Raw genomic sequence first — 27,674 nt, 5'->3', positions numbered from 1 at the left:
TAGGAATCTCTAGGTCCCCCAGTGTGACGTTTAGCAGAAGCTGACAACAGAATCACACTGGAGGATGTAGAGTTTCCTAGAGAGCCCATATTAATCAAACCCATGAATAATCAAAGCCACAATGGTCAAAGACACAAATGTGGAGGGACAACTACGAGAATCCCAAACTTGCTCTTCGACTTGGATGTTGGAGAGTCAAGAGACTGTGATGGCAACAGGTATGGCTCCATTTCTTGGTCTGCAAAGAAACTGATGTGGTATTGTTTTAATTTTTTTTATTTAATATAATGATGTTTTGCTTCAGGTGTTATGCATAACAATCTAGTCCACAGGAAAAAAGAGAGGCATGTCTCCAAATGCTCAGTAGATGGCTGTTTTTATTTTGGATTTTTTCCCCCCAAAATAAAAACAGCCCTTCACTGACCACTTGGATATGCATCTTCTTTTCCCCTGCTGTAGATTCAATTGGGTAATCTCCAGTTTTTGTCACTCCTTCATGACAATCTAATACCACTAAGATGCAACTAATAAATTTCAAAAATGAGACGAACATTTCCTACACTGATGCATGTCTAAAGCATCTATAAAGAAAAGGCCATAATCCTTGCAATTGTGCTAATTCAGCTGCAGGTAAAGGTCAGCTTCAGCACCAGAGTTGACTTATGGCAGGCGCCTGTTGTCCATAGGCAAAAACAGAGCCAGATGCTCTCTAATACATGTTGAATTTGAGCAAAAAATATGAATGCAGTTCTAGAGCACGGCATCTTTCTTCCTATCATTCATTTTGGGGATGGGTGAAGGTTATTCCTGTATGAATTACGGCTGTAAACAAAAGACTTTGGACTTTACCACACATACCTGTTCTCACCGCAATTATGTTAATGAAAATAAGTGCATTTATACTCCCTACATGTCCCTTCATTATGTCATATTGAAAAGGGAACAGGCTTGTTTCCCACAGCTCCAGAGTTTGGGAATCACTGAGCGCATCATCAGCAAGTAGCTGTCCAGCTTCCTTTTGAAGATATCTGGAGAAAGAGAGCTCACATCTATCTAGGGGGACCTTGTAGCGCCTTTGAGACTAACTGAAATTGGCAGCATGAGCTTTCATAGACTTCAGTTTACTTCCTCAGATGCATTTGGTGGAGTGGACTGGGTCCCATTGCTGAACGGCTCTTACCACCAAGTTCCTTCTAAAGTTCAATTGAACTCTCACCTCCTGTAACTTTAAAACCATTAGACCTGGTCCTACCCTCTGGGGCAGCAGAGAACAAACCTGCACCTTCTGCTTCTGCAAGACAGGAAAATACAAATAAAAATTATTATTATTATTATTAGTCAGTGTCACTATAACTGTAGTAACCTTTTTGCCAAAAAGAACCCCCACCCCATAACTGACAAAAAGACCACTTCAGAGAATCCCTAGCAGGCATCTCAGGTGTGGGGTAGTGGTTTGACCCTTGTACTATGACTCTGGAGACAAGGGTATGAATCCTGCTTTGGCCGTGGAAACCCACTGAGTGACCTTGGACAAGTTACACTCTCTCAGCTTTAAGAGGATGGCAATGGCAAAGCACACTGGAAGAAAATTGTCAAGAAAACCCCATGGTAGGTTTGCTTTAGGGTCACCATAACTCAGAAACGACTTGAATACACAACAACAGAGAAGCATCTGTAGGCTTTGAGGAAGAGGATGGCACTGTCCTTTCAGGGTGACCAGATGTCCTCCGTTTCCTGGACATGTCCTACAACCTTCTGTACAGGTGTAATTCCAAAATGCCCTCTATTTTGAGCAGGACTAAGCAGCATGGATTTCAATTTCTAGGAGCTGTTTTTAGTTTTTATTTTGGTCTGGTTCTCTATTTGTATCAGGACTAAGAGGAAAAGGATTTCCATTTCCAGGGGTCTTTTTAGCTTTTTATATTTGTTCATGCCCTCCATTCCTCCCCAACGCCCTCCATTTTGAGGGGGACTAAGCAACATGGATATGCATCTCTAGGAGCCTTTTTAGCTTATACAGTATATTTTTTTCATGCCCTCCATTTCTCCTCTCTTAATGCTCTCCATTTTTATCAGGACTAAGCTGCATGGATTTCCATAGGAGCCTTTTTAGCTTTTATATTTGGTCATGGCCTCCATTTTGATGAGGACTAAGGGGCATGGATTTCCAACTCTAGGTCTCTTTCCAGCTTTTATATTTGGCCATGCCCTCCATTTCTTTTTCCTCCTTGAGTGTCCTCCATCTTGGGGTGCCTCCCTATTGTTGTTGTTGTGAGTCCCTTGGTCACCCAGGAGGAAGGCCTCCACCGCCGAGGCCTAGAAACAAAAACAGTGGCTGCATCCACACTGGGGAAATAACCCAGTTTGGCACCGCTTTCACTCTTTGTCTGGCTCTTTGCTATGGAATTCTGGGAGCTGGAGTTTGTTGTGGGGCCCAGAGCGGAGCTCCAACTCCCATTATTCCATAGCAGAGAGCCAGACAAAGAGTGAAAGCGGTGCCAAACTGGATTATTTCCCCAGTGTGGATGCAGCCAAAGAAGCTGAGGGAGTCCCTGGAGGGAGGCGGGTTCTGCAGAGAAGGCGGAGGCCTAGGCGAGGGAGGCGTGCTCTGTGCCTCGAGAGAGAGAGAGACACCTAGAGCCCTCCAGAGCCACAGGAGGCGGTTGCTGGTTGTCGTCGGAGGAGGAGGATGGAGAAGGGGGGCTTTCGGCGCCTGGGGCGGCTCTTCCATCCGCAGCAGCCCCGCAGGAGCGAGTCCGAGGAGTCGGAGGCGGACTCCCTGCCCTCCCCGGGGCCCTCGCCTTCCCTCCAGAGGGAGCACCGCCGCCATAGCAGCCCCCCGGACCCAGCAGCGCCCCCTGCAGGGCAGGGGAAGAAGAAGAAGCGCCACGCTTTCGGGCCCTGGAGACTCAGGAGGAGGAGGAAGGAGGAGGAGGAGGAGGAGGAAGGGGACCGAGGGGATGGCACACAGCCCCCCTCGCCCTCCTTCTCCTACTCCTCCTCCCAGTCTTCCAGCCCTGCCAACAGGTAAACCACCCCCCTTTCTTTGCTCTGAGGCTGAGAGAGTGTGACTTGCTCAAGGTTACCCACTGGGTTTCCATGGACCTCATAATCATGTTTCTTCAGAAGGAGGGTTTCATCTTTGCCTTCCCTCTGAGGCTGAGAGGGTGTGACTTGTGGGCAGGGTGACCTGAGGAACTCATAACTGCAATGGCATGGAAAAGGCCTTCCTCTGAGGCTGAGAGGGTGTGACCTCTACCCCGAGTGGCCTAAGGGCCTCATAACTGCACAGGAAGGCCTGTCATGGGGTTTTCATGGGAGGTTTTTTCAGGGTTTTTTTTGCCCTTGCCCACTCTCTGAGGCTGAGAGAGTGTGACTTGCCTAAGGTAGCCAGCAGTCCTCATAACCTTCATATCATGGGGTTTTCTGGGCTTGTTTCTTCAGAGGAGGGTTTTGTCTTTGCCTTTCTTCTGAGGCTGAGAGGGTGTGACTGGTGTCCAGGGTGACCTCAGGTCCTCATAAGTGCAAAGGAGGGCCTGTCATGGGGTTTTCTGGGCAAGCTTCTTCAGAGAGGGTTTGCCCTTGCCACCCTCTGGGGCTGAGAGAGTGTGACTTGCCCGAGGTCACCCAGTGTGTTTCCATGACCGAGCAGGGATTCGAACCCACATCTCCAGAGTCCTAGTCCGACGTTCCAGCCACTACTCCACCACTGGCTCTCAAGGGAAGGTAGAAAGAGCAGAAAGAGAGGCAGAAGAAAGAGAGGAAGACCAAATGCCAGATGGATGGACTTGATCAAAGAGGTCATGGACCTGAGCCTGCAGGACCTGAACAGAGCAGTGAAGCTCTTGGAGGTGTCGCATCCACAGGGTCTCCATGAATCAAAATCGACTCAAGGGCAATTAACGACAACAACAACAGTGGCACTAGAGCTCTCTGACAGCGAGGGCTAAATATCTCACAAAACCACATACTCCAGGATTTCATAGCATTGAGCCATGGCAGTTAAAGCAGGGTCAAACTGCATTGTTTCTACAGTGCAGAATCTCTGCTTTCTCTCCCCACAAGCCAGCCACTATTCTGACAGGTGCTCCTGCCTTCAACCAATGACACATTCTTGATGGGCAAAACCAACCAACCTTCCTTCCTTCCTTCCTTTTTTTCCCCTTCCATCCTTTCTTCTGATAAATGCAGTCTCCTTGCAGAAGAGAGGCAAAAGCAGCTGCTTCCACTAGCCTTAAAGGTGCAGCATTTTGTGTTTTGTGTCATCCCAGAGTTCTGTCAAAACAGTTGGATATTGGGATGGAGCGTTGTACCTCATTGTTCTTATATATCATACGAGCTTAATCTGGCTGGGGCAACAACATCTACACAACCCCGACTGAGAACCACAGCTCCCCACAGTCACTCTCTTGGCCCTTTATTTGCTGACTCCATGCCACTTTCACAGCCACCCAGACTTGTTGTAACCCAGGCTGTTGTCATCACACCCCTCCGGTTAAAGATTGCTGTCTCTCCACACTCTCCTTAGAAAGGGAAAAGCAGCCAAAACTTTAAAAACGCCCATCATTTAAAGCATTAGAGATTCTGCAGCACCTTCCATAGTGGAGATGAACCAGGCGCTTAAATGTAACATTTATTCAGAAAAAGGGCTCAGAAATGAACTGACTATATTTATCAGGTGATAAAAGTAGAATAAAGTTGCTTAAATGCCTGCTTAGTGTAGCAGTGTGAGTCTTGGATTAGGGGTACATCTGTGTTGTTGCTGTGTGCCATCAAGTCATTTTGGACTTATGGCAACCCTTAGGTGAACATATTGTGGGGTTTTCTTGGCAAGATTTATTCAAAGGAGGTTTGCCATTGCCTTCACCGCAGGGGTGCATCCACATTGTAGAAATAATGCAGTTTGACACCATGTTAACTGCTATGGCTCCATCCTGCAGATTCCTAGGGTTTGTAGTTTTGTGAGGCATCAGCACTCTTTGACAAAGAAGGTGAAAGACCTCATAAAACTACAAATCCCAGGATTCCATAGGATGGAGCTACAGCACTAAAAGTGATGTCAAACTGCATTATTTCTACAATGTGGATGCATCCTAGGACTCCAGGAAATCTCAGTTCAAATATATGTTCAGCCATAGACCCACTGTGTGAACTTGAGCCAGTTTCACTCTCTCAGTCTAAGAGGAAGGCAATGGCAAACCTCTGAATAAATGTTTCTGAGTAATGTTCCCTGTGTTTGCACTGCACAGTTACAGTGCTACATCCCATTTTAACTGACACAGCAACATCTCATGGAAATTAGAGATTAGTATTTATAATGTTCAGACAGAGAGGTCTGGTGCTTCATCAAATTGCAAACCACAGGGTTCCATAAAATGAAACAATGAAGTTAAAGTGGAATAATAGTGCTATAATTATGTGGTGTGAAGGGACCAGTGTCTCCATAGGTGAGAGTAGATTTGAGGGCACATAACAACAAAAAAGCAACCAAATGCTTGGTATTCCAGTGATTTAGACCACCTTTACACCAGCCTAGCCTTCTGGTGTGTTGACTATAATCTTCATCATACCCATTGTGGTTGGGGCTGATGGGAACTGTAGTAAAACACAAAGACCTGCCAGTTGTGGTCTGCCTCCTTCTGCATCCAGAAGTGCTCATCTGCAGGACTCAGAAGACAGGCATGACAGGACATAGCAGAAATGGCTGCTTCTTGCTGCATCAGGTGTCTGGTACTCAGAGGTATATGCATTCTACATAGGAAGATTTCATTTAGTTATTGTGACAAGTAGAAACTGATTAACCTGTATTCTGTTTCTTCATTTAATCCTTGTCATGAACTACCGTATGTAAATTAGTGACCATTGCTACATCTTCTAGAACAGTGGTTCCCAACCTTCCTAATGCCGTGACCCTTTAATACAGTTCCTCATGTTGTGGTGACCCAAAGCCATGAAATTATTTTCATTGCTACTTCATAGCTGTAATTAAATAGGTATTTTCCAATGGTCTTAGGCGACCCCCATGAAAGGGCCATTTGACCCCCAAAGGGGTCCCGACCCACAGGTTGGGAACCACTGTTCTAGAAGTAAATCCCAAATAGGTTAATTATTGGGAATTACTTTCTTTTGTCTTTACTGAGCCAACTGCTGATTAGTGCCACTGCCAGCTGTGACTATAACATACTTCTTACTATAATTTATTTGGAAACATGCACATGATTTCTTTGATGTTTATTATTTGATATGCTAATACCCTAAACTGTACTCATGCTTGTTCAGAAGCAGATACACCTTACTTATTTATATTTAATGTTCATTTAAAAAAACATTGCTATCCCAAATAACTTATAAAATGCAATTTAAAATAGGAAAATATGAAGAAGGAAATATTTCCATATAAGTCTGTTATCCCATGCACAATTACTTGGCAGTTAAGTTTTGTTTAATGCATTGGGACATACCTTGAGTATGGGACTGAGTGTGATAATGATTATGGCTCTACCAGATTTAACAGCAAGATGATTAGTGATAATTACTGCTACTACAACAATTATTATTAGGAATGATTGAATACGAAAGACTTTGAGACATGACCAGGCACTGTCTGTATTATGTACAATCAATGATTTAACAGTAATCAGATTTATTGTTTTTAGTTGCTGTTGTTGTTGTTCATGTGCCTTCTAATTAACTCATAGCAATCCTATCATTGGTGTTCCTCCTCATGATTTATTTGGGGGGGGGGGGTTGTCCTTGGTTTCCTTTGAAGCTGAGAGAGTATGACTTAGAACCATAGAGCTGGAAGAGACCACAAGTCACCCAGTAGATGTCCTTGGCTGAGTAGGGATTAAAAATCTGAGTAGGGATTCAAAATTCCTTGGCTGAGTAGGGATTCAAAATCTCCTGGAGTTCAACTCTGAAGCCACTGTCTACCCTGCTTTATTTTGCTTTATTTCTATTTTTTCTTAATCTTGTATGGAGCAGGTACTAATATAAAATGTTCAGGCCTCAACATTTCTCTGAAGATGCCAGCCACAGATACTGGTGAAACGTCAGGAATAAACTCTTCTAGAACATGGCCACATAGCCTGAAAAACCCACAAAAAGCTATGGATGCTGGCCATGAAAGCCTTTGACTTCACATATCACTGAATTGTTTGCTTTGGAAAGCGAATTCATTCTCATGTCAGCCTGATGCAGCAGCTAAAGCAGCCTTTCCCAACCTAGTGCCTTCCAGATCTCTTTGAACCACAATTCCCATCATCATCTCCTATGGCTGTTTTTTATTGATGGAGATGATGAAAATCAAAGCTCATCGTACCTGGAGGCCATCAGTTAGAGATCGCTTAGACTAGAATATTGGACTTGAACACTAGAATATCTGGCCCAGCTCCTTGCCTCAGCTCTAATGTTCCCAAGATTATAATACAGAAGAGTACTGACCTAGAGAGACATTTGGGAAGAGGTAGACTAAATATTAAAATAAATAAACAGGATAGGGACAAAATTGGTTTAGGACACTTTGATATCAATTATGCCCATCTCACAGTTGGAGATCATACAGCTGGAGGCTTCATATTCTTCAGAGTCTAGTAGAATTAGACAATGAATTGGAACAAAGGGTACTGTTATATTTATTTCCAACAAGACTCATTGCCAACAATGGTGGGCTTAGGTTTGGCTTCTGTTTAACCAAAAGCATTTTTTTCTAGAGTGGAAGCACTCATTACAAGGATTTTAGCTCAAAGTGTATCTTATCTAGACATGAAGAGAAGTGACTCAAAACAAAGAGAATTATCAGTCTAAAATATATGTCTATAAAAATAACCGATTAGTGATTAAATACAATCATCTTCCTTATACTTGTCCTGCCAGACCAAATACATGTAAAACCTTAAATGTATGCTCTTAGTAGTGAATGTTATTGCTTGCTAATAATCTTTATCCTAGAGATGATTTTTAATCAGTGTGTTTTATATGTCTGTAAATTATTTTCTTCTTAGGTATAACTGTCACATGTGAGGAGGAAAGAGACATTCTGGGTGAAAAGGGAGCTTGTAAAATGTATCTAACATGTTTTAAGTGGTTTTCCTTTGCCTATGCTTTTAGGTTAGAAGTAAGCAAAGTGTGGCTCCCAGGCTCTTTTTTGTGGTCCCCTCAAGGCCTCCATGGAGCAATTTTTATGGCCTCCAAAGGCCATACCTTTTTGCCCCTTCAAGCCCATTTTAGGCCAAGGAGAGTCTGGTTCCTAAAACATCAAGTGAATAGGTCATGAATTCTCCTCACATGTTGCTGTAAAAGCCTCTCCTGAGCCTAATGTGGCCACCCCCCAAAACACAGCAAAATTTGTCACCCATACCTTCTAGAGGGTATATGGGGGGAATACTCCCAAATGTGGTAGTGGGTGTGGATCTTCATAATCTCCTGTGGCCCCAAACATTCCCACAGTTGACCATCAAGGTGTAAAAGCCTAGTTCACACTGAAGCTTGCATTTTGACCATTATGCTAAATATTGTTACACTTAAATACAATTGGTTCTGGTAGGACTTCAAGATAATGTTATGTGCACTTGCACAGGACTGCAGTGTAATCTGAATTTGTGCATATAGTTGGTCCGCTATAGCCACAGATTCTTTATCCATGGATTCAAACATCCTCAGCTTCAGAACATTTACAATATATATATATATATATATATATATATATATATATAAAAATATATATAAATTCCCAAAAGCAAACCTTGATTTTGCCTTTTTATATGCCATTATATTTAATGGGATGATCATCCATGGATTTTGGTATCCATGAGATGTCCTGAAACCAAACCCCAGTGGATACCAAGGGGCTCTGTAATAGCCCCCCCCCCCCCCCCGGTACTATGAACCAAAGACTCCTATTCTTTAGTAGACACTGAAGAAATACAGTATCTGGGAGGGGATCCTTAAAAATATTTTGACTCTAATGAATATTTTGACCCTCTGAATATTTAATTCAATGAGTCTTACTCCCAGGAAAGAATGACTTAAACTGGAGAGGCCTGTGGAGATCAGTCCAGCCAAATAAACCTAAATACATTTCATCGACTCGTAAGCTCTACTTGCCAACTACATTTTTCATATGCCTCTGCATTTATTGTCTTTTAATGACAAAACTAGGGCCTCATTCCCACTATGTTTTAAACTAGTTTGCAAATTGGTTTGAAGTGGTTTAAATGACCCTGGTTTGCGCATGAACTGAATCGCTGAAGCGATTCAGAGAGGGGTGCTATGTGCTAGACCCATTTAACCTGCGTCTTTTTGACACTGATATTTTTCTGTATATCTTTTTGGATAAATCGATTCCACACAAATGTGAACCAAAGTCACGAATCAATTCAGTGTCGGTATCAATAAGATACAGATTGGAATTGATTTACTATGATGTGACAAGGGGTCGCCGGGTATGGAAGCGGAAATTAATAACCTGCGTCCTTTCACTCTTCGACCCTCATACAGAAGTACGTAAATGCGATTGCAGTGATGGACAGAGAGAAAACATTCCGCTGAAAACACTTCAAACTGAACCAATTCATTTGCCAATGTGAACTACAAGTGGGTTATTTTGAGAGACTCCCACAGGAAACGGTTTAAATTGAATCGATTCATTCGTCAGTGTGAACCACAAGTGGGTTATTTTATTTTATTTTACAGCAAGAAAATGCGATCAGGGCAAATGTAGTGTGAACCACACTCCGCTGCCGAACCGATCCATCTATTCAGATTGCAACGCGATTTATTTGTAAGTGGGAATGAAGCCCAAGTCAATAAATAGTAACACTTAGGCACTTATATAGCATGACCACAAAAATAGTTGAGCAACTATTTTATAAATGTCATGCTCTTCTTTCTCAAACTCAGTGTGTCTTTTATCTTAGCGATATCATGATGTTTATCTTGGTCATACCATTTCATTACTGTCTGACTTGTGCAACTGTATTGTTTTTAAGACAATAGCAGCTCAAATGTAAATGTTTCTATTTACCAAGATACATTTTGGAGAATGATTAGATGGGGAACCACTTTTTCCTATAATTCTGATATTTATACTGTTTTCTTCACTATCCCCTGAAGTCATTATGTTTAAAGATAACTTTCTACTTAAAAATGACATATCTGAACCAGGCTTAAAAGGGACCCCACGCATATAGCTAGCTATGTTATGTGTCATGAATGCAACACATTGGCCCGTTACAGACTGCCAAAATAAAGCTGCTTGGGGTCTCTTTGGAGGTATGCTATTTAAATGATGCATGGGTCCTAAGAGTCCGGAGGTCGCGCCAAAGCCACACTCCATTCCTAAGCACTGGAGTGCAGCTTTGGTGCAGCTTCCGGATTCTTAGGGTGTATGCTTCATTTAAACAGCATTCCTCCAAAGAGACCCGAAGCAGCTTTATTTTTGGCAGTCTGTAACAGGCCTAAGTTTCGTTTAGTTTCTTGTCTCTTTCCTTTCCTTCTCTATGGCTTTTGTGATTGATAATGATTCCATGTTGTTTTCTAACCACTCACAGTCACTCATACACTTCGTGTAGAGAGTCTGCCTTTTATGGAGATTTTCACACAGGGACAGGATAGGGACAGGATCGTTCCCCCGTCCTTATCCTGTCCTTAACCCGTCCATGACTGCAATGACACAAAAGACTTTCATATTGTAGCGCCGATCCCATCATTAATCTGTCATTAAAGTGGCATTGTATTAACGCAAACATCCGTTAATACAAACTTCCATTAATGCAAAATGCCGGCCAATGTCACTTTAATGACAGGTAATGGCAGAATAATGACAGGATCTGTGCGACTACATCTGAAAGCCTTTTCCACGATCGCTGTCATTCATGCGTCCTAGGTGGGAAAAGCACGAATCCTGTCTGAAAGTCCTTCCCACAATTGCGGGAACATGATGGGACAGGGATGGGACGTCCCTCGTCTGATAATCTGAAGCAGTGTGAAATTGGAAAACCCCAGTCTATTCTAATTTCTGTATGTGGCATTGATATTCACAAAAATGGACTTAGACCTGGCTAAATCTAGCATGGCTATTTAAGCCTCTAGTCCTGTAAATACCTGGCCATAAGTCTGATTTAACTCCATGAGTTGTTGCACTGAAAAGGTATTGGCTGCTGCATATGAAAAGGATGAAAAAAGGCAAAGAAGAAGAGACTGTTAAACAACTGTCCCAAACTGATCCAAAAGTTCCCAGGAAATGAAACATTGGGTTTCCATTATTTGAAACATGGTGATTGTACAGTGTTAATATTTTTCTTCCAAATTCTTTTATTCTTACATTTTCTTTGCCCTGTCAAATATTGGTACTACTGCTAGTACAGACTAGCATTGGTCAAATGGTCATAGATAATCTTGCAAGAAAGAAAGAATGCAGGATAAAAACCAGGGATAGTTATTGGAGTCATTCAAAATCTTTGTAAAAGTTTCTCACTTTGGACTGGTGCAGATGTTTTCCCAGGGTGAAACAAGCTTCTCTTTGGTACCAATAGAAGTGAAAGCTGGAACTCTCTCAGAGCCTAGTTTCAGAATTCAAAGAAGTAGAAAGTCTGTCACCAAATAACATCTAGAATGGTGTCTGGGAGGATGAAGCAAGTGTAGCTGAGTGCCTGGTGTCCACCTTCAAATCCTGAGACACATTTTCCAAGTTGGCATGTCATTTTGAAGTTTCTCCCTAATGCTATAGCCCATGAGGGAATCATGTGGTGGACTGCAACTCCCAGTAACCCTAGGGAGTGTAGCCAGAGAGGAGGGATGCTGAGAGTTGCCGCTCAACAGCATACAGTATGCCACATGATTTCCACCCGTGTGTTACAAAGGTCATTATTATTTTTAAATTAAATGTTAAACTGATTTTCAAATATAATTCCCTAGACCCTGAACCTGTCCTTGACTACTGCTACTGTAAATAGAGAAAGAAGGCAGGCAGGTAGGGAAAGCTAGGAAATACCTCCCCTCACATTTAATCTAATTGAGTCTTTCTGATAAGCCAGATTGGAAAACTCATCCAAGATCAAGTCCCACATGACTGGTGTTCTCCCATTTGAAGTTCTGGCATTCAGCAGCAGTATTTTCAACAATGGTAAGGGATCTATTGATCCCATTGTCAAGAATTCATGTATCCTTACCAAAAGGTAAAACAGGGCGGTTTACAGACCACCCCTTTGGGGCGGCCTGTACCTGCCCCTTTCCCCGACGGATCGGGCCTCAGCTGCCACAGCAGCAGCCCCGAGGCCCCGATCCTCCGCTTTTCAAGGCTGCTTCCCTGCGGCCTGGAAACGGGGTGTCCTTGGGGCTTCAAGCCCCAAGGACACCCCGACAGCGGTGAGGAAAAGGAGAAAGGGGCCACTTGGCCCCTTTCTCTTTTGTGTTGCTGGCACAGCCATGTAAAGGCTGTGCCAGTGACACAAACCCAGGAAGGAGCTCCAAAATGGAGCTCCTTCCGGCGCTGCGGAAAGGGCGCCACACGCGTTCTTCCGCGGCGCCAGGATGTCACGTCCGCGCCGCTCCGTTTGGAAGCAGCACAGCCGTAATGTAATGGCGGTGCCTATGTGGATAGGGCGCCGCCATTTTGTACATACTCTGTACGTACTAGGGTTGGGAGCGTCTAGTAACCCTAGTACATACAGAGTGCATATGAAACGGTCCGTCTGGAGAGGGCCCATGTTACAGCAAGATACTTTTTTCCAGATACCAAACAAATAAATTGTTTTTAGACAATGAATTTGAAAACTCTAGGTCTGTTTCAAAGTTGCCCATTTTAAACAAACTGGAGACTGGGTGAAGGGTAACTATGGTTGGGTCAGGGACCAGTTTGCTAATGTTAAACAACACTAGTAGGTTTGCAAACATAACAGGTGAACTGCCACTCCTGGAGGCAGTTCACTTTTTTGTTTCTGTCCATGAATAGAATCAGGAGGGTTGGGGAGTCAGGAGGGTTGAGGGGAGCTAAAAACAGATTTGGAAGACTGCCATTTGCCAACTTTTCTCTCTGTGTGGTTTTGGGCCCAACAATGGAAAGGAAACACTTAGGAGTTCTCATTCATCTTTTACAAGAGGCACCAATGAAATGTAACCTGTTAGATTTTCTGGTCCTCTCAGCAGTCTTTCTGTGTTGATAGAAAAAGGATGGAGTTGCAGGAGTCTGTTACTTGCTGTGTGACTAATTTCAAAGGTTGCTGTTACTGTTCCATACTATCAGAGCCATTGTGTAGGCCAGCAACCACAGGATTTTATCTTCCTGCCAAGACTTTAAAAATATATAGATGTGTTTGGTGTGGTCATGGATGGCATCTCACTCAGAACCATCTGGCAGTATTTTGATGACACCGTGCTCTGTATTTATCAGATTGAGGAACAGCTGTTAGCTCATATCTCTAGTGTCTGGTGAATTCTGTTGTTGGCTAAATGAGGGAGGACAGACTGAAGCTGAATTCATATAAATTGAAATGTTGATGGTTGTGGGACTGTGTTACCTGGGGACAGTGGGATATCCTGTACTGAACAGGGCCACTGTCACCATTAATGGACAGGTCCATTGCTGGTGTACTCCTGGAAAACACTTTGCTATTTGATACTTAGGTTCCAACTCTGGCAAGAAATGAGTTTATGATTCTGGAGACAGGGACGTAGCCAAGGGGGGGGGGGTCTTGGGGTCCGGACCCCCCCTTCCATTTGAAAAATGAATGGTGTGTGCTGTTGCGCCGCTGCACCCAAGCCCCATTATAATGGTGGCACTTAGTCTGGAGCCCCCCTTCCTAAAATTTTAGCTACATCCCTGCTGGAGATCAAGGTTAAATTCCTCACTCAGCCATGGAAACCCACTGGATGACATTGGCTGAGTCACACACCTCACTTACTGGGAATGATAATTCATCTTTCTGTCTAGGTCATCTCAGACAATCTGGGATCCTAAACTCAGTATGAGGGCATAACAGCATCACAATGTTAAGCTCACAGTTCTGTGTTCTGCCGTGCTGTGCAGCCAATCAAATTTACTCGTGATGTCACAAAACTGGTTCAGAATAAAACAAATCTTTTTGCTCTCACTATGAATGGGCAAATACTTTAGCCCATGTTTGTACACCACACTTTAAAAATGCACCTTTTGAAGCTTGCAAAAGCTCAGGCATAATCAGTACATGTGCACTGAAATAGGAAAAATCAGATCAAGGTATAAATGTAAGTTAAATGCAGTGCCACCTAAGATTATTCCATTGTCATTTCTAATGGCAATATTAAAGTTGATTCAGAATAATAACGGGAGGAAATAGACCAAACATCAGAAAACATATGAAGGAAATATTTATAGTTTAAGTATTATGTTCACTGTTCTAGAAAAGAAGCTTTAAATTCACTTTCCGTGCCTCAAAGTAGACTAATTAGGACAGTCCCATCTCAGCATGGTCACAGCTTTATATTCAGGAACGAGGTCTTAAAATATAGCAGTGAAAATGCAAAAAATAATGTTTAGCATTTAGACAGAAAAGATTGAGCATTCAAAACACTTTGTTTGCATTATCCAGTAATTCTTACAACACTCCTGTGAGGCAAGTCTACAGGGTAGAGAAATGAACCATGGGTTTTGTGGTTTGGTGTCCTAGCAACTAAAATTACAGTAGGTTTGCATAGGTGCAGTTCAAACAGCAAAGACATACAGGACATAATGGCCTCATACAGACTGGCCAAAATAAAGCCGCTTCGGGTCACTTTGGAAGTATGCTATTTAAATGACACACGCATCCTAAGAGTCCGGAAGCGGTGTCAAAGTCATGATCCAGTCCTAAGGACTGGAACACAGTTTTGGCGCAGCTTCTGGACTCTTAGGATGCATGCATCATTTAAACAGCATACCTCCAAAGTGACCCGAAGCAGCTTTATTTTGGTCAGTCTGTATGGGGCCAATGTATGTTAAAAAGGGTTGCAGTGCTAGTATGGTTTTGCCTGTTTAAGCTGCACTTCAGTTCTAAAATGTTAACTCTTCTTCCAACCTTGCACAGCAATCAAGACAGTTCATGGGAACTCCAAAGCAGTAAGAGGATAACACTACAGCTGTCTAGTCATATTATAATAATATTTCCCAGTGCATGGCAGTCACCTGATTAATTCTTCAAGAATTATTGGCATTTTCATTGTGCAGCCCTTGCTTTTATTGAAGCCAATAACAAGAGTTCTCAGTGCTTTAAATTAGGCAGAGCTGCAGCCCTAGTATTATTTCTGGCCTTGTTTAAGCTTGTGCCAGAACTTCTCTATCAACATATTGAAAAACGGTTATAAACATTTCACCAGAAAATGAAATAGGCCTCCATACTGGTTTGGCATAGGGGCAAAAGCAATTTTATAGAGTATAGTTATAGGATGTAATTGAATCAAGAAACATGTTTAACCTAGACAAAAAGGAAGCCTACATGATTGACTTTAAAACACCAAATTGCCTCATGATGCTTGCATTTCTTTTACTCATTTTTCACAGTATTTTGCTGTACTTTCATTACTAAAAGTGTGGGAAGAGTGCTTCAGGGCATAAGCAAGAGTTTGTGTTTTGATGAAGGATTAATTGAAGCTTGTCAAAAATAACAGTCTGAACATAATTTTTTTCAACAATGTGGCATTTCAAATAATGTACAGTTTCTAAATTTGTAACAGTTCTGACACTGACCAGGCCAGTGATAGGGTGGGGCTTAGAAGGAAAGACCCCCCCATTAACACACACATGTGGGAAAGTACTGGAGTTGAAATGACTACAGCTTTACTAGTCACAGATTTTAAAGCATATAAGATTTTAAAGCATCTCCCCATATGATCCGCCCCGCACACTTAGAACATCTGGTAAAAATTTATTGGAAACACCATCTTCCAAATATGTTTCTTCATCTCAAAAGGCCTTTACAATAATGGCCCTGAGGTTGTAGAATAGTCTTCCTGACGAGCTCCGTCTCACAACCCCCTTGGAAACATTTAAAAAGAGACTTAAAACCGTGCTCTTTCACCAAGCTCCCCCCCCCCCCCGAGGAGTGATAACCAATCTGCCTGTCTGACAACAATATTCTCCCCTTGCCCCTGGATGTCTGATGGTTTGATAAGCTATTGATGTTATATTTATTCTTCGTATTTTATAAGATTGTTGTATGTATTCTGATTTTAGTAGCCTGTAACCCCGCTTCAATCCATCGGGAGAGGCAGGGAAACACAAATAAAATATTATTATTATTATTATTATAACATAGATATTAGGATAGGATGACGTGCCTACCACCTCATGACCCATGAGTTGACAGTAACTGGGATTCATATAGGCATAAGCCATTGTATGATTCCTGCTGCCATCTGAGGTTTGGGCGGTGATTGATTTCCTGACTTGGGGCTTCCCAAAACGCTTTAACCCCCAAGATCCCAAGGAGACCCCCAAAGTGTGGAACTGGCACACAGGCCTCAGTCTCCTCACCTCAGCTCAGTGTCCAAACTGCCACCTGAAGATTGTGGCATATAAAGTGTCCACACACCAAAATCAGCAACCCATAACAATGCTAGCATCTGTGTGTATGACTTGAGGGAGGCAGGGTGGGGAAGCCTATTGAAGAAGGCTGGAGTCCCAACCAAAGAATCACATGTATGCTCTGTAGGTGGGCTGAGGTGGAGACTTTCCTTTCCAGCATCTGCACTGAGGAGCTCTTCTGGCAGCAAGCCAACCAGCCTTCAAATTTATTGGTCTTTCCCTCCATCTGCAGAAACCTGTGGGTCACTCAACCCCCTCCTTGTTGTTCACATGTATGGGTGTCCAGTTCTGGCTCCAGCAGAAGTGACAATGATCACCAGGCTCTCACAGGAAGTTGTTTGTTCAGCAAAGTGGGTCCAAAGAGGATCCATCCCCTTCCCTACACTGCTCAGCATATAGTAAGGGAGATGGTGCCATGTTTGCTGTCTGGACATTTGGATCAGGCTGAATCAGACCTGAATGAACTGTCCAAACAGCCAAGAGACCTGGAGGCATATTAGAGTTTCCTGGAAACTCCAGAGCAAACTGTGGGTGCTCTTAAACAGGATTAATGGCTTAAAACACAGTTTTACTTTGGATATGGCTGTATGTCATATGGACAGAACGCAGCAAGACCAGGGTGAGTAAGGTATACCCTTAGTGTAGACATGGCCCCAATTGTTTTAGTGACAAACATTTTCGTAGGTGGCATCATTTTAGGCTTCAGGAACTGGGTGAGTGTCTTTTTTTCCATTCTAAGCTTTGGCATCCAGCTAAGAGGTTAAAGTTTTGGTCAGGACTGGTGGTTGGCAGCCTAGCAGTATTCTGAGAAAAGGAAACCTCATAATTTAAACTTGTAAATAAAGTAATTATGCTCAGTTCTGGAGCTAATTTTCTATATTTCAAAAAGGGAAACTTGTAAGGAACATGCTTAGAATAAGCATATTGGTTTTATGAATTTATAAGCACTGTTACTAATGAAAGAAATCTGAGTTTATTACCATCAAATCTGCAAACGAGACAGTGTTTTCGAGAAAAAAAATATTTGTTTTTAAAATTACTTTAAATTAATCTTAAGAGAGGCATCCCAGATACAGAACAAAATGTGCTTTCTGCAGTAACATTTGCATTTTGTAGTTTTTGCAGGCATGTATACTAAAATACTTTTGACGTCTAAAAATGTGCCGTCAGATTGGATACTTTTTTGGTTGAGCAGAATGTGTTAAATTTAACCAATCAATCATCTGGCTATAACAGTTCTAGTATTTATATATTTCAGTATTTTCATGTAACAAACTGTGATATTAGGCAGTTTTTCACACAAGACACATTTGAAAAAGTGTGTCAGTTACAAGCTAAGATAGGTCCTTCTTGCTGCTGTCAAACAGTCATGATTATGGATTTAAATCTGTACCCTTTTATGATAAATTGGAGAACAACTCTACCCATCAAAATTAGAAGAAACTGATTGTTCTGGAGTAGCCAGATACATAAAATAAAACAAGTATTTCTTGCAATGTAACATCACCTCTTACTAGGGAATAACAGCTGCCCTCATTATTTCATGAATTCTGTTCCTGGGATTCGTAATAGTTATGGCATTGCTACTAATAATTGTCCAGTCCCACTTTGTGGAGATTTGCTTATATAGATAATATATGGAAACAGCTGTGAGAAAAATTGGTAAGAATTTGTGAGCACTTTATCCACTGGTTTTTTTGTGCAGTGGGCAGTCTATGTTATTTCACTAAATTTGTCTGCATATTACAGAAGTGTTTTAATCACAGGAAAAAGAATTAGAGCTGGTGGACTTCATTTAGGCATGTGGGACATGCAACTGAAATTGCACTCTTTCTTGGAATGCTCTGCTGGGGCTGCAGGGTTTATATCCATGGACTCCTATACTAAGATCGCTATTTTTCAGTTCTCCTGTTCCAAAATGTGTTTATTTGAACAACATATAATAAGTAGATGGAATTCGTATATGATATGGTAACAGCCATATCTAAGATAGCTTCAACAAATTATTAATGGCAAAGGTAGGCTTATTAGTGACAAAATAATGATAGCTAAGTTTAACATTTAATGTAAATATGTAGATCAGGGTAACTTTGTCTTTCCAGATGTTTTCAGATTGCAAGCCCATAATCTTTCACCATTGACTACTGTGACAGGAGTTGTTAGCCATAACCATCTGGAGGATCACATTTTTCCTCCCTTGCTGGGTGACTTCCAATACCTGTTGCCCACAAACACACAAACAAAAATAGGGTGGACCCTGCACTTTATTACCTACTTTGTAACACTCTAGAGACATTTTGTTAGTTGCAGTTGGAAGCAGAATACTGTTTTCATGTGGCCAGGATCCTATGATTCTGTAGGTTTACTCTTAATTCTAGAGAGACAGACTTGGAAGCATGAGGATCTTCAGATGCTTATGGAAAAATAAAAAGGGATTTCAGTGGTGAGTTAATAGCTATAAGTATTTCAGGCTGTTTCTCAAAACTTCCATAAGAAAATCTAATTATGAAAAAAAGGAAAAGATATACAATATGTTTCATAGTTTCTACAAGTTGTAAATCTAAGTGGGTTTTGTTGTGCAGTTATTATGGTTTTTAAAAATGGCACTTGTTCTATGCATATCTAACCATATCTGACTTCCTATAATAAAATCAACCCCTATACTTTCATAGCTTTTGATTTTTTTTTTTTTACCAAGCATTGGGAGTGTCATCCCACTTAGGTTGCGGTTCTATACCCACTTATCTTACTGAAGTCAATGGGACTTACTGCTTCAAAACATATGTGTGCAAAACTGCACTGAAAGTAATCAGAGATCAGTATTGCATGAGAATGGTTATTGCTTGAAATAAATCTTTCTTGTTTTACAAAAGTAATGAGTGCTGATTATAGTCTGTGAGGAACACAGCTGTTCCTGTTGGCACTCTGTATATCAATGATTCCCAAATGTTGGTGCTCCAGGTATTTTGGACTTCAACTTCCAGAAGCCTCAGACAACTTAGACATCAGTCAGGAGTTCTGGGAGCTGAAGTCCAAAACATCTGCAGGAGCAAAGTTTGGGGACTACTGCTGTATTTTTTAGTATTTTTTGATATATTTACTTATATACTGACACTGACACTTATATACTGACAATTTTTCATTGTCATGCTGCATGTTGCAACAGGTTGACAAACAGCTCCAATCAATTATTAATTATCATGTATTATATAATATATATGAGTGTGTATGCACTTTCATAACACATTGTCATGAGAGAGAGTGTGTGGTGTAGTGGAATCAGACTGTGATTCTGGAACCAGCGTTCAAATCTCAGCTTGGCCATGTAAAGCCACTAGTTGACCTTAGGTAAGTCACAGTCTCTAAGCCTCAGATGATGGCAGTGGCAATCCCCACTGAGGAAACTTGCCAAGAAAACCCCATGAAAGATTTGCCTTAGAGTCGCTATAAGTAAGGCATGACTTGAAAGCACACAACAACCACAGCAACAATGCACTATCATGAGACACAGGCAATTAGTTGGTGAACCAAGAGGGGCATATAGCTATTTGAGATAGTTTTAGAAAATCTTTTGATATTTTTTTCTTTTTCATTGAGAGATTTCAGCAGACGAAATTCAGGAAATGAGCTGGGATTTGTGAAATAAAGATATGTTCATTTTAATTTGATAAAATATTCTGTTATGTCTGTTCTTGGTATAATACTTTTGTGGGAACCAGAAACACCAACTAAGCAGGAGGCAGGGAGGACCACACAAGGAGAGGACCTCAGCACAAATCAGCCCACCTCTTGCTAACCTGCTAGGGAAAGATCCATGGGATGTCAGAAACTGGCATATAGAAATAAGGCACTGTGTAATTCCCATTGCCACCTAGGAAGTCAGGCAGTACTAAAGTCTAGTGATTTCGGTGGGAATGTTACTTGGTATATCCATTGCTACATGTCAGAGAAAAATATATGCAACCTTTGTCAGCGAGGATTGTGAGATCCCTCCCCTCTACTGAATGGCAATAAATTAAAATTTGAAATTTTAGACTGTTCTTTTCCAGATGTTGGAATTGGTGTGAATGTGTTTCCTTCCATACCTCCCACCCATGTCTCATAATGATTTCAGAATTTACATAGATACTTGATCTTCTCTTCTGGGTTGATCACTACACTTAAATAGGCCTGTGCCCATTTAACTGGGAGAAAACCCCATTGAACTCAGTAGAATATATTTCTGAGAACAGTAGATAAAGGTAGAATTGTATTGTTGGAAAGTGCTACTATAGCTTGCTGTAGTAACATGCTATTCTGTATTTGTGGCTTGGAGCAAGGCCATAGTTCAGTCCTTGAGACAGGAATTGAACAGGCTCAGACCTGAAACATCATTATAATGAAAGTTTTAAGCAATGAATGTTTTAATATTTTACAAATGGTATTTCCTCTTACTGAGACAAAAGTTGCCATTTGGTGAGACTTAACATGCTTCTTATCCATAATGCTCCTAAAGAAGAGATTTTATTTTTCAACATATAAAGTCAGTTCTGCTGACATGGGAGAAGATTGGATGGAGAGCAAACCAGTAGATTTAGAGGGCTACTGTGAAGACTGTGAATGTGGAATGTTTGCCAAGGTGGACATCCACCAGTATTAATGAATCATTAACTTGTAATAAGACATAGAAGAGAAGGGGCATAGGTTTTCCAGTGCTGGAAAAGTGAAACAAATCTACCTCAGAACGTGTTAATTTTAGATGCTACAATACCATGATGTATGTACAGAACACATTTCAGACCATGGCAGGTGAATGCCTTGTTTTGCTATGCCATCTAGGTTTCTGCTGCATTTTGCTTTCTCTTATCTGGCTCACCTGGCTTTTTATAATAGTCTGGTTGTTTACAGTCCATAGGGACCTGCTTGTACATAACATAGGCACTGTAAAAGCAGAGAATGCAAGGTAGAGAAGCGTAGTACCTACCAGTGCCAAGTAATCTGCATGGAAATTAACTAATTGAAAAAAAACATTTTAATAGAGATCATGTTTTTCACTCTTATCGCAAATAGTTAATACTCATATAATCATAGAGCTGGAAGAAAACACAAGGGCTGTCCAGTCCAAGCCCCTACCATGCAGGAATACACAGTCAAAGCACTACCGGCAGATGCCCATCCAGCCTCTGTTTAAAAACTTCCAAAGAAAGAGACTTCAGTACACTCTGAAGCAGCTTATTTCACTGTTGAACAGCTCTTATTATATAAATATTCTTCTTTATAGGAATTATAAAATTATTCTTTATTTCTGCTTTACTCTTTGCTGTGTGTATATGGTTACTTTCAGGGTTAGCCTCTGGTCTAAGCAAGGGGATGCCTAACCTCTCAAAAGGCAGGCCAAGGCACCTTTCTTGCTCTTTCCACAACCCACTGGTTGCTACTTACAGAGATCTGCAGGTTTTTAATGTGAACATTGAACAAAGTGATTGACTCTTTTTCCATTTCTAACATGGATAACTTTCCTTTTTCTGTATGTCTGTGTTATTAATGTCTTTACCGAAGATACCTTGACAAAGGAACTTCACCACAGAAATTGCATTGACTTTAAAAGATTATCTTCCCAAATTGTTTTTACAACGTGTGAATATTCACTTAAACAGTAATAGAATAACACAGCTAAGGTAGTGGTGGCATCAGCATGTTAAAGGTACTTTAGTACTGGAGACTGTTCAATACGTCAAAATTCATAAGATCTATAAGGTATATTGTATTATAATGGCAATGTATATTTTTTTAAAAAATGAAGGTTGAATTCTGTCTTTCAGTTAATTTTATACAATAAGTGTATGCTATTCAGGGCAAAGAGACAATAGGTTCAGTACTAGAAATCACACAAATGTAGAAAAAACAATGAAGTTGCCAAGCCAGCTTCCACCTCATGACAGGTCTGTTCATGTGAAGTCAACCATTTAGTTCTTTCTTATTTTGTTCCAACTGATACTTTGGGAGCACACATATTGGAGTCTCCTTCTTTGGAGGTGTTTAATCAGAGGCTGGTTTTTGTGCTAAAGTAAATTTATTTGTTCTCTGCCAATATTTTTCCCATTTCTCTATCTCTATATTATGTTGGAAAAGTTGACTCCATTTAATCATTACGTGCTTTAAGCTTTCTTGTTCTAGTTCTCTATTTAACAATAGTTTGTAGAATTTCGTGATCTTTTTCTTTCCACTTTCAAACAATATTTTATCTAGTTCGTTTTTTACTTTTTCTATTCCTTCTATTTTAAGGTCCAGTTTTGATCTCTCTTCTAATTGTTTATATGTGAACCAATCTAATTTTACACCCTCTTTCTCTAATTTTTCTCTTGATTTCAAGATTGTTCCATTTTCATTCTCTAATACTTGTTCATACGTTATCCACTGGTGTCCTAAGCTTTTAAATCTACCAAAATGGGCTTCCTACAAAGAGGCCCAAAGTGGTATTTTATTATAGAACATATTTTTACACTGTGACCAGATTTTTAACAAACCTCTTCTAATACAGTGGTTGTTGAACTCCCTGTTTTATTTCAGCTTCCCATATAGCAAATATGCATGCCATATATGCATGCAAATATGCATCCTGGTTTGTTATATTGTCAAATAGGATAGAAATTGGGAATATATTATCTATTCTACAGAACACAATAGATTCCAATATTTCAGTCTCTGTAACTGATTCTGAACATTAGCAGTAAAACTCCTTAGAATTTATAAATAAGGTTAAAGGCTTCAGTTGTGTGTACATTTCTCTGGAAGTATGCCTCAGCTTTCTTCTATTCACATGGACCTTTTCTGGGCTCTATGGGGCCAATTGAATATTACAAACAAAACTACACTTTAAATCTTAATTTATATTTGGAACTTTGGGGACAGGTTGTATGTGTCAGATTCATGTTTAATCAATACTGCTTTTAACCAGCAATATCAATTCAACATGAATCTGACACATAAACACTGTCCCCAAAGTTCCATGAATCTTATTAGTACAAGACTTCACTGTAGGACTCTTCTGCCTGTGGTGCTCAGTATTTCTGCATCATTTGGTGCAGCCTTAAACCCCCTATTAAAAAGAAAATATACCACTCCTTAACCTTAGCAACTGCAATTCCTCTCCACTTTTCTTCTGCTCATTCCTAACTTAACCAAGAAATACAAACCCTTTCTTAGGGTTTTGCCACTTACTAGGTCATTTGTTTTATACAAGCTTGCATAAAATTGTGCTGTACATGGACTTAATTTTGCATTAAATTCCATCATTGTAAATGGGATGTTGTTTTGTGCCTTCAAGTCACTTTGACTTATGACCCTAAGGTGAACGTATTATGTGGTTTTCTTGGTAAGATTAATTCAGGGCAATTTGCCATTACATTTCTCTAAGGTTGAGAGAGTGTGACTTGCTCAAGGTCACCCAGTGGGTTTCCATGGCTGAGCAGGCCTTTATCTCTGGTTTCCAGAGTCCTAGTCCAGTGCTCGAACCACTACATCATACTGGCTCTCAGTAAATGGGATGTTTTGTTGTTGTTTTGCATCTTCAAAACTGGCCCCATGCCAGTGCAGACAGGACCTTGGTGTGTCATATTGGGACAATATGGCTAGATGTGTATAAGAGTTATACAATAGGGGTGTTACATAGTTTCTGTTGCGTATAAAAACAGCATTCACAGCATCTCTTGTGAATACAGAACAGATGCAAGCTTTGTCATGAATGCTTTAGAAATAAAGTGAAATCAACAAAAAAAGAAACATACAGACTTATTCCTCTGAATGTAGGTGAAAGTTTAGTTTATTTTTAGTTTTTTGTGGGTTTTTTGGGCTATGAGGCTGTGTTGTAGAAGAGTTTATTCCTGGTGTTTTGCCAGCAGCTGTGGCTGACATCTTCAGAGAATGCTGGCACGGAAGAGAGTGGGGTATATATACTGTTGGTTGAGAGGAGGTGATTTGTATGTTAATTTGTGTATTGTTCTGTTGTTGAGTGGCAAGGCCTACAGCGCGTCCATTTACTTAATGATCCGTTGTCTGCTGGAAATCCCACTCACCCTGAGTGGTTTTCATTTGCATTTCCTTGGTCTTGATTTTGGTGTTTTCAGGACTGGTAGCCAAAATCTGTTTACTTTCAGAGTTTCTTCTTTCCTGTTGAAGTTGTCCAGGTGTTTATGGATTTCAATGGCTTCCCTGTGCATTCTGACCTGATAGCTGTTGGCATAGTCCAGAATTTCAGTGTTTTCAAATAGAATTTTATGCTCAGGATGGTTTATAATGTGTTCTGCTACCGCTGATTTTTCTGGCTGACCCAGTCTGCAGTGTCTCTCGTGTTCCTTGATTTGTGTTTGTACACTGTGTTTGGTGGTCCCTATGTAGACTTGTCCACAGCTCCTGCGACCATGAGAGGGTCTCTCCTGTTCTTTGCTGAGTGCAGCATTTGCTGGATTTTCTTGGTTGGTTTGTAGATGGTCTGGAGGTTGTGTTTCCTCACCAGTTTCCCTATTCTGTCTGTGACTCCTTTGATGTATGGTAAAAATACCTTCCTTTTGGGTGGTTGCTTGTCTTCACTCCTCTGGGTTTTTCTGGATCTGGCAGCCCTTCTGATGTCTGAGCTGGAGTAACCATTAGCCTGTAGAGCTAGAACATGGCCTCATAGTCTGAAAAACCCACAAAAAACTATGGATGCTGGCTATGAAAGCCTTTGACTTCACATAATTTTATTTTGTTTTTGAAAGATGGAAATGAACCTAATTTTTGCTGTCAGAAGCAGTCAGACTAGTTCCTTTTCCACTTAGCTCTTTCTTTTGTTTGTTCAGTCTTCTCCTCTATCTGCTTTCCATCTCTCTGTGACAGATTTGCTGCCTTTACTCTCAGCTGCCTATTCAAGAGTGCTAAACCTGAGCAGTGTAGAAAGATAAATGGAGTTTGATATGCAAGTGGAGATCCATGCAGAGAGCCTTCTTCTCTGTTGACTGGTGAGAGTGTGTTTTCTGTATTCATTTTTCTTCTCTACTTATTATAGGACATATGTAATGACATGACCTGTCTGAACCTAAGCCTTCTTCACAAGTTTGAGGACCCTAGAGATTGTGTCATGTATTAGATCGAGGCCTATCTTCCTCCTTAATCCTCTGGTTAATGGAAGAAGACATGTCTATATTTTTGAAGCCTGTTCCTTTCCTATGTGCTACACCTGTCTAGTTTCGTCCTGTTCAGTTCCTGTGTTATGGAGATCCTTCTCTCTACAACTAGATGCCTAAGAAAGGTTTCCAGACTTTTTTTTTTTTTTTAAAAAGCAGACTTTGGAGAAATAACTTTAGTGATGCATTTTTCATCAGAGGAAATGAACGGCAAGCCCCTCTGAACAAATCTTGCCAAGAAAGCCCTGTTGTTGGTTCATCTTAGGGTTGCCATAAGTTGAAAATGACTTGAAGACACACAACATCTGCAAATGTTGTGGGTCTTTCCAGCAGAGAAAGGAAAAAAATGTTTAGGTTTCACTTCTTAGTTTAGTATCTATTTATGCACAAGATGATTGTCAATGAAGATTAACAACCCCAGTTTTAGACTGCAAATATAATGAGGTATTCAGCAATTACATGCATGGCCTGTTGAATATAGCTGCAGGTAAGCACTTTGAAATGTAATTTGACTAAGAGTTGGGTATGTGTGTGAAAATATTCAACTTTCACTGGAATAGGTCCTAAATTTCAGCAAATTTTCTAAAATTCTACAATATGCTGCATGGAGAAGATAACAAAGCTTTATATTAAAAGGACCAATTCAGGTTAATACTTTTATTCTTTGATAAATTGTCATCACATGCCCAAGGATTTCATGCTGAGCCATGGTTGCCAAATATTCCATTGACCCTAGTAGACAGTTTTCATATTACAGGTAGCAATATGACTGATGAGGAGCAAGAATGAAGTTGACATAGGCTATGTCCGTGTGGAGCAAAAGAAACAGTCATTTTGTGTACTGACCTGTTTAGATGACACACTGGGCCAAAACAAGTGAAACACAGATCCATTGATTCTCTGGAGTAAAAAGCGTAATTGTTTTTTGTGAGTTTTTCGGGCTGTGTGGCCATGTTCTAGAACATGGCCACATAGACTGAAAAACCCACTAACTATGGATGCCAGCCATGAAAGCCTTCGATTTCACAACAAGAGTCATTGTTTGCTCTGGAAAAGGCTAGAAACTCAGGAGAATCCCCTGAGTGTGGGGACTGCATGCCAGTATAGGGATGGGAGAAGGAGCATTGATGCAGATGGGCTGTAGAAGTCAAGAGGTACTCTGTGCTGGAGATGCCCCTGACTTCTTCCCACCTGACAATTCCAACTCTTGCTATAGCACTGTCATTTCAAGTTCACATGGTTTTTCAGCATTTCCTGCATTATAACAGGGCCCGGACAGGAGGGGGAGGTTTTCAGGCAGTGCTGCTGGTAGTGGCCTGTTGGGGATACCATTTGGGTGGGTGGATGGCTTGTCCTCCTGGCAAGGTCTGGAAGTCCTGATGGTAAACCAGGGTTTCTTGTCAGTGCAGAAACAGTCTTAGAAATAATGATTTTGGATTATTTTCCCCTTACTTACTGATGAACATCTCACAAGAGAAGTTTGCGGTAGAGGCTGTTATGCTGCTACCGTTTCAATCATAAAAGGGGATACTTTGATTGAGATTTCCTGCATGGCAGGGGGTTGGACTGGATGGCCCTTGTGGTTTCTTCCAACTGTACGATTCTATGATTCTATGTGTAATTTTTGGTCCCGTTCTCCCCCCCCCCCAGTGTGCTGTACTGTATCTTCCCTTCCTAGCAGCTGCTCAAGATGTCATGCCTTGGCAAATTCCATATGTACATAGAAGTACAGCCAGTGAATTACTATTACTTCTTTGTTCTAGACTGGAAGGTTCTGTGGCCAGTTGGGCTCATTACAACTTGCAATCAGAGAGTATGGTGCTGTTGGCTTGCAGCTCCATCAAAGGGACGACCTGAAGCCCGATTTTCCAGGCAAAACAGTCTGGACAAATCAATGTCATGTTGCCTCTGAATGCAAATATATCTAAAATGTGCAGTACACCACACGAAGCTATCAGGTCAATGAACCCTGGCCCTGTGCAGCACAAATGAGTAGG

At 41.1% G+C, this 27,674-nt stretch overlaps 1 protein-coding gene across 2 annotated transcripts in view; it reads left to right on the top strand.

The window, feature by feature from the left end:
• The first annotated feature begins 2,651 nt into the window (after positions 1 to 2,651).
• The window catches only part of CRYBG1 (crystallin beta-gamma domain containing 1), a 150,089-nt gene continuing 125,066 nt past the window's right edge, over positions 2,652 to 27,674 (top strand). Inside the window, exon 1 of one of the 2 annotated variants that reach the window (XM_089530648.1) lies at positions 2,652 to 3,027. In XM_089530648.1, coding sequence (XP_089386774.1) covers positions 2,690 to 3,027 — 338 coding nt within the window. In that variant the 5' untranslated portion in view covers positions 2,652 to 2,689. Of the gene's footprint in view, positions 3,028 to 9,722; positions 9,782 to 27,674 lie in introns of those variants that run through there. The other variant, XM_089530651.1, reaches the window with a different exon arrangement.

Source organism: Sceloporus occidentalis, unplaced genomic scaffold, assembly GCF_023333645.1.
Source record: "Sceloporus occidentalis isolate IW3139 unplaced genomic scaffold, rSceOcc1.0.p SCAF_6, whole genome shotgun sequence".
In the NCBI taxonomy this organism is placed as follows: Eukaryota; Metazoa; Chordata; class Lepidosauria; order Squamata; family Phrynosomatidae; genus Sceloporus; species Sceloporus occidentalis.
The sequence above is the reverse complement of the archived record's forward strand: the minus strand, read 5'-3'. Positions and strand labels throughout refer to the sequence as shown.